This window comes from Narcine bancroftii, chromosome 4 (genome assembly GCF_036971445.1).
Source record: "Narcine bancroftii isolate sNarBan1 chromosome 4, sNarBan1.hap1, whole genome shotgun sequence".
Classification (NCBI taxonomy): domain Eukaryota; kingdom Metazoa; phylum Chordata; class Chondrichthyes; order Torpediniformes; family Narcinidae; genus Narcine; species Narcine bancroftii.
In genome coordinates this window covers 269,117,987-269,129,232 of record NC_091472.1, presented here as the reverse complement: position 1 = coordinate 269,129,232, position 11,246 = coordinate 269,117,987, and the positions used below count along the sequence as shown (strand labels likewise).

The 11,246-nt window shown below is 40.7% G+C and overlaps 2 protein-coding genes across 3 annotated transcripts in view; one reads left to right on the top strand and one right to left on the bottom strand.

Annotated features, from left to right (window-relative positions):
- Positions 1 to 1,917: 1,917 nt before the first annotated feature.
- LOC138762462 (BCL-6 corepressor-like protein 1) lies at positions 1,918 to 7,196 on the bottom strand. Its single transcript, XM_069936220.1, has 3 exons — positions 7,112 to 7,196; positions 5,401 to 6,852; positions 1,918 to 1,995 (listed from the first exon to the last, which is right to left on the bottom strand). The coding sequence occupies exons 1-2, from the start codon at positions 7,194 to 7,196 to the stop codon at positions 5,654 to 5,656; spliced, it is 1,284 nt and encodes a 427-aa protein (XP_069792321.1). The 3' UTR covers positions 1,918 to 1,995; positions 5,401 to 5,653.
- Positions 7,001 to 11,246, top strand: part of kif5c (kinesin family member 5C) — a 177,567-nt gene continuing 173,321 nt past the window's right edge. For both annotated transcript variants that reach the window (XM_069934978.1, XM_069934977.1), the window contains exon 1: positions 7,001 to 7,516. In XM_069934978.1, the coding sequence (XP_069791079.1) occupies positions 7,388 to 7,516 (129 nt within the window). In that variant the 5' untranslated portion in view covers positions 7,001 to 7,387. The remainder of the gene's footprint in view (positions 7,517 to 11,246) is intronic.

The window sequence follows — 11,246 nt, the reverse complement described above, 5'->3', positions numbered from 1 at the left end:
TAGTGTATAATGGCAGTCATGCAGTGAACTCAGGCCTTTTCCCTTTGAGCTTCTAGGGAAGTTGCACCAAATTTCAGTGCATCCCTCAGCAATCAGTCCCGAACCTTAGGCAGTGAAACGAATATAATTGCATTGGGGACTGTGTGGTTAATGGCAGACAGGAGCCTGCAATTTAAATGTGGACCCAGGAGGAGAACTTCTTCTACTCAGCTGCCCTTTCACATATCTATTTTTTTAAAGCTTTAATTATTTAATTGGATCCTAACTGCAACCATTCTTCAGTCACATATACCGAAAACACTACACGCTCCATGCTTGTTGACATCAGAGCCAAGAAATTAATAGGTCAGGGTCTAAATCTTGCATTTGACCCCTTGTTAGCACTTTAATTGGACTCAACACTAGATGTGGCCATATTTATAATTTAATTAAGAGAAACAACAGGGTCAGAGACCTTCCAGCGCATGAGCCAGCACCACCCAATTACACCCATGTGACCAATTAATCTACTACTTGGTCTGTCTTTTGAAGGGTGGGAGGAAACTGGAGTACCTGGAGGAAACCCACGCAAACACGGGGAGAATGTTCAAAATCCCTATAGACAGCGGTGGATTTGAACCCAAGTCACTGGCGCTGCAATAATGTTGCATTAACCGCTACACTACTATGCCACCCTAAATCTATGTCACCTTCACAATAAAGTCCCATGAATCATTACTCATCAGAAAATTGAATGTGGCCGAGGTTCAACTTGTTCAGTTGGACCATAAGGAACTATTCAGTTGTTGCTTCTGAAGTGAATAGGCATCAACATAGAATCCTTTAAATTCCATGATGTTTATTCCTTTGTGCATTTTTAAAATCATTCCTAGGAATGCTAAAGGCAATGAGTTGCAATGACTAATTATTTCTTATTTGCCTTTGATCCTTCAACTGCCCACTTGATAATTGTCTTGTGCATTAGGTTAAGGGCATTGAATTATTTATCAGATGCATGCAATTGTTAGAGATGCAAGAGACTGTCTGGGGTTGGGGAGGGGATAGATGAATAGATGAGGGAGGGAGGGAAATGGCTGAGAAGGAGGGATGGAAATGTCAGCATTATGAGTGATGGTGGGGGAGAAGGGAGGCAATGAGGTGCAATGATGAATGTAAGAGACTAGAACAGGAGTAGGCCAATTGGCCCTTCGAATCTCTCCGCCATACGGTGAGATCATGGCTGATTCCTGAAATGAAGAGATTGACATTTGAAGAGAGGTTGAAGAGGACTTTCCTGCTCTTTCCACAATCTCTTTGGTTCCCTTTCAATTCAAATGCTAGCCCATCCCTCCAAGTATATTCATAGATTCCATCTCCACAGCTTTGTGCATAGAGAGTGCTAAAGAATCACAACTGTATGTGCGAAAAAAAATCCCTCTTCATCTCCATCTTAAAGACAAATTCTATGTTCTGAATATGCCTGTTTCATCTTGTATTTGTATGTGTGAGTTCTTAGACAAACACATGGATGAAGGAAAAGGTTCTTTAAAGTTGTTGTAAACAGCACCATGAGGCATTCCATGAGGCTGCAAGCCTCCATTACAGCTCTTGCATATTGTCTGTGTGTCAGCTCCCTGCTGGCAGCCAAGTCTAATCAAACAGTAACTATAATCAAGGCCTTGCTAGTGGTCAGGCAAACATAATCACGATCATTACATCTTCCTTTCTTAAAACAAAAGTAGCTTACTTTTAACTAACATGTTTTCTTTGTATACCTCTGCAATTTTAACTTTAACACCAGGAACTTACATTTTCATTATTATCAACAATGTTAACTTGTCACTTGTTGTAATACCTCCCCAAACACCGAAGATAAATCTTCATAAAAAACTTTATAAAATTCCACCGAAAACCCGTCATCTGGTGACTTACCATTAGGCATTTCCATCATAGTGGTCTTAATGTCTCGATCTGTGAATGGAGCTTTCAAATCTATCATATCCTCTTCATCTAAAACTGGTAATTTTAATGTAGATAAAAAAAGAATCAATAGATCCATTATCCTGTTTCCCCTCAGAAGTATATATTTTTTTATAAAATGAATAAAACTGTTCATTGATTTCCTGAGGTTTATAGGTAACTGTTGAATCCTTTTTAACAGCATTAATAACCTTTGAGGTCTGCTCCTTCTTTAACTGCCATGCAAGTACTTTATGTGCCTTCTCACCACACTCATAATTTCGTTGTTTGGTTTGATTAAGTAAACATTCAAATTGATAAGTCTGTAACGTATTATATCGCAATTTCAATCTAGTCAAAGCTATGTTCTGATTTTCTGTTACACCCTTCTGAAATTCCTTCTCCAATTTATCAATCTGCTTTTCTAATTTAATACTTTCAGCCATATACCCTTTCTTAACTTTAGTAGCATATCTAATTATTTGCCCTCTTAAATAAACCTTTAACGCATCCCATACTACAAATCTACTTTGAACAGAGTTAATATTTTCCATTAAGAAAAAAAATTAACCTGTTTCTTAACAAAAGCAACAAACTCAGATTTTTTCAACAACAATGTATTAAACCTCCATCTATAAAATGGACGTAACACCTCCGAACTTTCATAAGAAAAAAATAATAAAGAATGATCAGATATTACTCTACTCTTATAATCTGCCTTCAATACCTTTCCCTGTAAATGTGCCAATATTTAAAAAAATATATATTCTAGAAAAGGAATCATGCCAAGAAGAATAAAAAGAAAAATCTTTTTCTGTAGGATTAATTCTTCTCCAAATATCTACCAAATTTAAGTCTTTCATTAAATCCCCAATTTGTATCACCATCTTTGATTTTCTGATACATTTTGGGGACTTATCCATTAATGGATCCAAAAAACAATTAAAATCTCCCCCAACTAAAATATTTTCATTAGCTTGACTTAATAACAAAAAAGCCTCTGAGATTAAACATTCATCATTTACATTAGGTGCATAGATATTGAATAAAGTCCAGAGTTCATTAAAAATTTTACAGTCCACTTTTAAAACGCTCCCATCATTCCCCTCTACAGTCTGTAACTCAAAAGATAAATTCTTATGAACTAGAATTGCTACACCTTTTGCCTTAGAGTTAAATGAAGAAAAAAAACATGACCAACCCAATCTCTTTTCAATTTCAAATGTATTTTTTCAGTCAAGTGTGTTTCTTGTAAAAAAGCAATATCAATTTTCATTTTCTTAATATAAACTAAAACTCTCTTTCGCTTAATTGGATTATTTAATCCCTGAACATTAAAAGTTGCACATTTAAAACTAGACATTTTAATGAACTATCAATATAACCATGTAATATAAAATAAAATGCTCTCCTGTTAATAAACAAAATCTACTCTCCCTCCCCTAATGTTATAAAAAAGTTCATATGAAAAAGAATACAATTAATTCCCCCCAAATAAAGAAAAAAAAACTACCCAAAGGTAGTAATTCCCTAAAAAAACTGGATGTGGAACACCCCACCAGTGGCAGATGACTATCAAAGATATCAGTGCCATCCACCTCCCCCCAGCCAGAAATACAATATATATAAGAATGTAATTCAACATCATTAGTATATTCAGCACCTGGGACTCCAGTCCCAAAGATTTGAATCCTCAACATCACTAGGACTGTGTATCAAAGCCTCCTTCTTCCCATCTTTCCCATTCTTCCTGTTCTTTCCATTCTGTCCATTTCCATGTCCATTGGCCCTTATTTGAGGTGACGACAGTGAAATTCTTCCTTGGCCACGTAAATCCAGTAACGAACTTGTGAAAACCAATGCATCATGATCATTCTCAAAAAATTGAGACTGATAATTGCCATAAAAAACCTTCAACACTGCAGGGTATTGAAAAGCAAACTTATATCCTTTCCGCCACAGCACATCCTTGGCTGAATTAAACTCACGTCGACGTCTGATAATTTCTTGACTCAAATCAGCATAGAAAAAAAACTCTATTATTCTGACTCATCATTGGGTTTGACTTTGTCTTTCCTTCTGTACCACCAACCGTAAAATCATTTCTCTATCCTGATCATTCAAGCACCGAATTAACACTGGTCGTGATGGTTGACCCAGTAATGGTTTCCTCCTTTCCAGTACCAAACCACCCGGAAATAACTCTTTACCTAACATCTCAGGGATCCAGTTCTTAAAAAAAATTTATTGGATATGCACCTTCAATATCTTCTGGAAGGCCCACAATTTTTACATTATTTCTTCAACTTTGATTTTCCAATGAATCAATTTTTTTCAATAAATCTCTCTTCTGAATTCCCCAATCCACGAACGAATCTTCGACTTCCTCTATTTTATCTTTATTACGTACAACTTGCTCTTTACATTCAGAGAAAGCAGTCTCAGCTTTTAAAAATTTTCTTGTACTACATCTACTGAAGTAAGGCATTTATTAAATCTCTCTTAAGTGTAGATATATCTTCAGAGACATTAAACATTGTAGATTGCATTTGAGTCATTTGATGAGACATAGTATCCATATGGAAAGCAATCCCTTCCAGCACAGTAAAAACAGAGTTCAGTCCAGATTCCAGTGCCACATCTTGAGACCTACCTTCTACAAGTTCCTCCTCCAATTGTTCCTGTGAACTGGTCATGAAAAGCAAGTCTACTTCTTGTTCCAACGTTGTCAGGGCTTTTCCCGTGCGGCTGCGTGTCTGGACTCCTGGTGACGGCACCCCGACCACATCAGGGCGCCACTGCTCGGGCCCCCCCGCAGACCACACACACTCCAATAAATCGCGGTCCCTGGAAGTACCGCGCATACCCAGCAGGGCCAGGGGCTGCACAAGGGCGGTCTCCAGTGCCTTCCTGCAAGTTCCCGACTCCCCTGAAGGCAGCGCGAGTCCAAGGGCTCTTTGTTCAGTTGGGTCACCCGTGCGTCCGACGTCGCGAACACGGAGGTCAACGTCAGTCTATTTCGTCAAGAAGCCGAAGTCATCTTGCGGGGACAAGACCGGTGCCGGCATAATACTTAGCCTAGCTGGAGTTCTCTGTGGGTTGGAAATTCCTGACAGCAACTCCGTGGTTCCAACTGGACAGGGAGGCCAAGTTTTTTTCTGTAGTTGAGTCTTAGGTTTTTAAATATTAGCTGCCATTACAGACAACTAATGTACATAGAAGCAGAAATAAAACATTTATATACTTCGATTAAAGTTTAAAAACGGGTGTTTAAAAAAACTGGCTGTGGAGAATTAGGACCGCACGTCTGACCTCTCCGCCATCTTGCCACGCCCCCCTATACCTGCCCGTTAACTCTTGGTGTTTCATGTACTATAATCCGCTTTCCCTGATTTTTTACTTTCTCTTAGCCAATTCATCTACCTTTTTTGTTCAGTGATAGAGATTGTTTGAAGTATGTACCTGCATTGTCTCTTGATCAATTCTGTTGAGAATGCCATCAAGATTGAAGATAATTAAACAAATCCAAAGTAACTTTTCTCCTTATTAGTTGGCTATTCCCACTTCTAAGCTTCTGGAGAAGCTCCAGTCATGCAGTTTTATATTATTTGCTAGTTTATTCTTTGCAGGATGGAGTTGTAAGCGGGAAGGATAGTTGGAAGGTGAAGATATGGATACATGGAGGGAGTGCAGGTAGGGAGGTTGGCAAGGGCTGTCATAGAAAGAAGGTGGACAATGCTGAGTGATTGTGAGATAAGACAGGGAAGGAGGAGAATGATGGAGGGAGAAGGATGTGAGGTTTAATTGCGGGTAGTTGGGATGGACAAGGCAGGGAGGGAAGATTGATGGACAAAGGCAGGGAGGGAGCATGGGAGGAAGGGTGATGGCATGAAGGAAGTTGAGGCAAGGAGGGAGGTATGTTGTGACGGAAAGAGGGGAAGATGGGAGGTAGGTTGAAAGTGCATATGGGTAAAGAAAGGGAGATAAAGAAGGTGAGTGGAAAATGTTGGGCATATATAGAGAAAGAAGGAAAGAAATGTGGCAGGCAGATAGATGAAGGTGGGGTTGGGGTGAAGGAAGGATACAGGTAAGGGCAAGGTGGGAGAGGTTGAGGGAGGAAGTGTAGTTGGTTGGAAGCTGGGTAAAGGGAAGGAGGGAGGATGGGCCAATGGATTGAAAGGATGGGTGAAGGACAGATTGATAGGATGTTTAAGGATGGGAAAGATGATGGGTGAGGATAGATTTGGAGGGGTGAAGGGTGAGAGAATGGGCAAAGGGAAAGAGTAATGGGTGAAGGTAGGACGGGCAGAGGGAGAGAAAGATGGGTGCAGGAAGACAGTGAGAATGGGTGAGGGAGAAAGGATGGGCAGAGGGAGAGAGAGGATGGGTAGAGAGAGAGAGGGAGGATGGGCAAAGGGTGGGTAGAGGAGATGGACAGAGAAAGAGGATGGACAGAGGAAGAGGATGGGCAGAGAGATGGGATGGGTGGAGGGGATGGACAGAGAAAGAGGATGGGCAAAAGAAGAGGGGAGAGAGAGGGTAGGTGAAGAGAAAGAGGATGGTGAAGGAAGAGAAAGAGGATGAGTGAAGGGAGAAATGTAGGATGAAGGAAGAGAGAAAGAGAGGTTGGGTGAAGGGAGAAAGTGGTTGGGTGAAGGGAGAGAGAGGACGGGGAAAGGAAAGAAAAAAGGATGGGCAGAGAGGATGGTGAAGGGAGGGAGAGGATGAGCAGAGAGAGGGATGGGTGAAGGGAGAGAGAAATTGCGAAGGTACAGAGCGGTTGGACAGAGAGAGAGAAATGATGGGAAAAGGGAGAAGAACGATGAAGGGAAGAAGACTGGCAAGATGAGGGGAGGGAGGGCAAGAGGATGGTTTCCAAACACACTGCCTCAGCGACTTGCCTCCCTCCTCCCCCTGCAGCAACCCAGCCAGATGAAATGGCCCCTGGTCACGAGGTGGAACTACACTGCCCATGAACACCCCCCCCCCCCCTCCGTATCGCGAGAGGATGCGGGCGCTGAGGTCATGGAGTGATGTCACCGAGCCGCGGGGACAGAAGAGGAGCCGGAGCCGAGGAGAAGGTGCTTGGTGCTGATGTGGGATGGCAGCGCGAAGCCGAGAATGCAGATGCTAAACCGGCCGCAACCCTTGTCGGCCCCGCAGGAGCGTTCACTGATCGACCTTGAGAAGTTGACGCCTCGATCCTGAAGGGTTATTTTCACCACAGTAACCAATTCATTTTCTTTTAAATGTGACATTCACAGTATCCTATTCCGAAAGCGCAGCCTCTTCAGTGGCTTGAAAGAGGATTGCAGTGCTTGCCATGTTCTGCTCGAGGTGAAGGGTTCTTCCTGCGTCCCCCGCGTTGGATCTACCCCCCCCCCCCCCCCTTTTGCCTCCTCGGAGGTTTGCCGGTGATCCCGACGTTGTTGCTGGGAAGAGGCGAGCGATGGCGGACCCAGCTGAATGCAGCATTAAAGTCATGTGCCGATTCAGGCCGTTGAACCAGGCAGAAATCCTGAGAGGAGACCAGTTCATCCCGAAATTTAAGGGCGACGACACAGTCAATCTTCTGGGGGTACGTTTAGACTTCACGTTTTGGTGGGGTGGAGGGGTGGGGTGGAGGGGTGGGGGGGACCACCTTTTTTCTTTGAGGCTGGAATTAAACTTTTATTTTTTTTTGTTGGAATGAGTTTTTTTGCAGGAATTGATGGATTCTGTTGCATTGTTCAACGGGACAATCATCCAGCCCTTGTGCTCCATCGGTGTGTCGAGGGCGTAATGCCCATGAGCGGATCTGCAGTTGTGTGTGCATTAATCACTTGAGAAAAAAAAACGATTGCATTGAGCAAGGTTTGATTCCAGTTGATTTATGCGCATTTTTTTAAAAAGCAAAACAGGTCACCTTCTCAGATTTCAATCAATGACCTATCATTGTTAAATCTTAACTCTAGGTAACGCCATAACTAACATCCATTGCAACTGTGCTAAACGAGAGACTGTGGAGGGATAATTTGCGGCATGGAACCATCCAGAAAAGGTGGACAATGCATCAGGGGCAAGAGAGAGAATGATTTAAATGCACTTTATTGGGAAACGTCATGTTTTCTCTTTCTGGTCTGAGGTGGGGGGAGGGGAGACCTTGCCAATGTGTCTGTGCCAAGGGGCTCAGTGACTGGGAGTTCGTCGGTGGTTGTGGTTTTAAAAACCACTGGACGACTCTTGTACCACTTCGGTGCTTTGCGAGGACCATTGCAACCAGCCCCATCATTTCTCGCTCGGCGGCTGCTGCAGCCTGAAGTGGATCAACATGATGTCATTGAAGGTAGGGACCAGGCGCAGTTCTGCCTCCTGTGGTCTTCGGTCGCACTGCTCACGGGCATCCCACCCATTCGCAGTCATCCTGCCGAATGATTTTAATTGTGACCGATCTTTCCATCTCCCATTTGCGGCATCCGATTTTTCTTGGGCTCTTGAGTTCCTGCCTGTGTACAGATTGCGGGTCGTCTCCTTGCCATGAATATTGTCGTGGAGTCAGTTCCGAAACGTGCATCCAAACTGACAGCGTCAAGGCTGAAGAAGAATGCGACTCCTTCTCTTCCACCATTTATTTATAGCCTTGGCTGTCATCCAGACCTGTGGAGGGAGCCTTCTAAACTATTGTACTGACTGACACCGGCCATCTTAGCATCAGGAGCGTCTAAGCGGTTCACTGTTAGGGTACCACTTAAAGCATTATTACATCCAGGCTGCCTTCTGGCAATGGTATATTGTAGGATATTAGTACATTTAAGTTCAGAATCTAAACATAAGCATTTACTGGTAAATGTTCCCTGAGAATCTGTCCACACTTACCTCACTGTACATGCTTTTATTCCTTTCTTCCTCCTGTATTTATTTTTAACCACTTCAGTTGCTTGTGTGTCTTTGAGCTCCAGGTTCTTGCCAATCTTTTGGAAGGACGTTTCTTCTCAATTTCCCCATTTGATTTACTGTTACCTGTGCTCTTTTTGTTGCCCTTGTTTTTGTTTCAAGTGAGAGCACCTTTGCATTTGAAAGTAGGTTTGTGTGTGTGAAAATTTAATCAATTTTCAGTCAACACACTCAACATGATCTTTGAACTTTTCCGATAAGTTTCCTTAGTTTATTTTAATTCTTTTGAAAAAAATTTAAAAAAAATGGTTCAGTTAGTCCATGAATACAGGTGCAGTGTTGGAATAATTTGGTTGGATCTCACTTCTAAGATTGATGGTTTACCTCCCTATTAGAACCTGCAGGGAGAAGTAATGAACACAATCTACAAAAGCTCCTCTAACTGTAATTAAGTCTCATAATTATAATGATACTGCATTGAAATTTAGACCAACTTTCTTTGAGTAATTCCAAAATGGTTGAAAGGAAGGAAGCAAATCACAAGGGCAGTGTGCAAGAAAAATCAATACTGACTTGAGTGTCTTATCCATATTTAATGCCTTTGTATATGAATTTTCAGCAAAGATCTACTGGGCACGTCAGATGATTTAATATTGCTTCAACAATTTATGAATTCTGTCAGGCTCTTGCACACTGCCGTTCTCAGGCTGTTGCAGTGGATATGGAATGCACTACAATTTGAGATGTCTGTTTTAAATACAGGTCGATATCCATGGCTATGCTGTAGAGATGGCTGAAACTTCTTGGGGTTTTTTTTGCAGCAATCAGTACAACTGAGCTTCTTGAAACTTCAAAGTTGAATGGGATTCCAAAACCTCCATTGGAACAGTTTAGTCTTAACTAACATGATCTCTATCACCAGGGTGTTTTATGCTGGCATACTGTGCTACACTTTTTTTTCATTTTCATAGATATGAAGTTGACAATGCTGAATTTTTCTGTGGATTCACTGTGAATTATAATGGTGGAAAATGATTGCTAGGTCACTGTCCTGTCTATGATTCATTTAATGATCAGTTCACAATGCAGTTTTCAAAAAAAAAATTTACAATAATGTAACCAATAATACTTTTGTTATTATTGTTAGATTTCTTTGAGCTTCCTGACTTTGATTTCTGATTTTAAATAAATGAACTTTGTAGCTTTTTGATCACTTAATGAAAAAGGTGAAATCTAAATCTATTCCCAAGAATCAAATGTGCACATCAGAAACAAAATAAAATATTGTGGGGTCCAGCATTGGAATAAATACTGTGATTGCTTTTGAAGCTTTAATTGTGTGTGGAGAACAGTCAATCATGTAATCCCACATATAAAATACAGTAGAGCTAGGGAGCAGGAAAGAGGGGTGAGTTAAGAATGTTTGCAATGGTCTTGAGCCACATTTTGAAGTTTGCTTTTTTTGACTGGCAAAAGTGACTGTGGCTAATGATCTAGATTGGAAGGAAGGATTTAAGGGGAGGTTTGTTGTGGCTAATGATCTAGATTGGAAGGAAGGATTTAAGGGGAGGTTTGTTGTGTTGTTAGTATATTATTTTGAAAGCAAAATACAGCAGATGTTAGAAGTATAAGCATAATGGAAATTGTTAAAAATTTTGAAAAAATCACATCGTGTCTGTGAAGAGACATAGTTTTACATTAATGATCTGTCTTTATATTTTACATTCCAGTTCCTTTTTGAGAGACAAAATAAATTACCTATATTTAAATGAATAACAGAGCCAAGTGGGATCTGAAATTACATTTTAAATAACTTGTTGTTCAAGGAATTACTATCCACTGTTTTTTAACTTGGAAACAAATGGGATGAACATATTGATAAAGTGTGCCCAGTTAATGACTTTGTTCTATTTGAAGTTTGTCATATTGAAGGAGAGTCATCTGTGTTGCCTTGTTTTTGATTTTTTTAACTCTCCAAGGTTTTACTTGCATACTAATTGAGGATTCCTAGAAATTAAGGATATAATGTGGAGTTAAACTGCAGCATTAATTGTACATGCATGCAAAGACAATATTCCTGTTAATGTCAATTTGTACTAATGATGTGCTTTAGAACCTTTTTGCAAATGTTATTTATTAAACTGCTAGGAGATGAAAGAACAAATTGGTTGGAAAATTTCTGAAAAGTGTATGAATGGTGGGAGATTTCAATTTTAAATACTCTGTGTAAAATGAGACGATTGTTGTATTCAAGAGAACAAATTTATCCATTAAGTAATGGGTACAAACAAAGGTTGGGGTGTAATTCTGTTTTCTGCTTTGGGTAACAAAGCTGGGCAGATAGGACTGTCAATAGGGGAGCAATTTTTAAAATCATTTTGTTAAGTATAGCAGAGCTAAGAAAAAGGATAAAGAAAAAATAGTCATTAGGGTTC

Excerpts from the sequence above, each read along its gene's own strand:
- LOC138762462 (XM_069936220.1), bottom strand. The coding sequence starts at position 7,196 with ATGTCACATTTAAAAGAAAATGAATTGGTTACTGTGGTGAAAATAACC. Across the intron at positions 6,853-7,111 it reads CAACTTCTCAAGGTCGATCA|GGGGAGGAGGGAGGCAAGTC; the intron begins GTGAACGCTCCT and ends GGGTTGCTGCAG.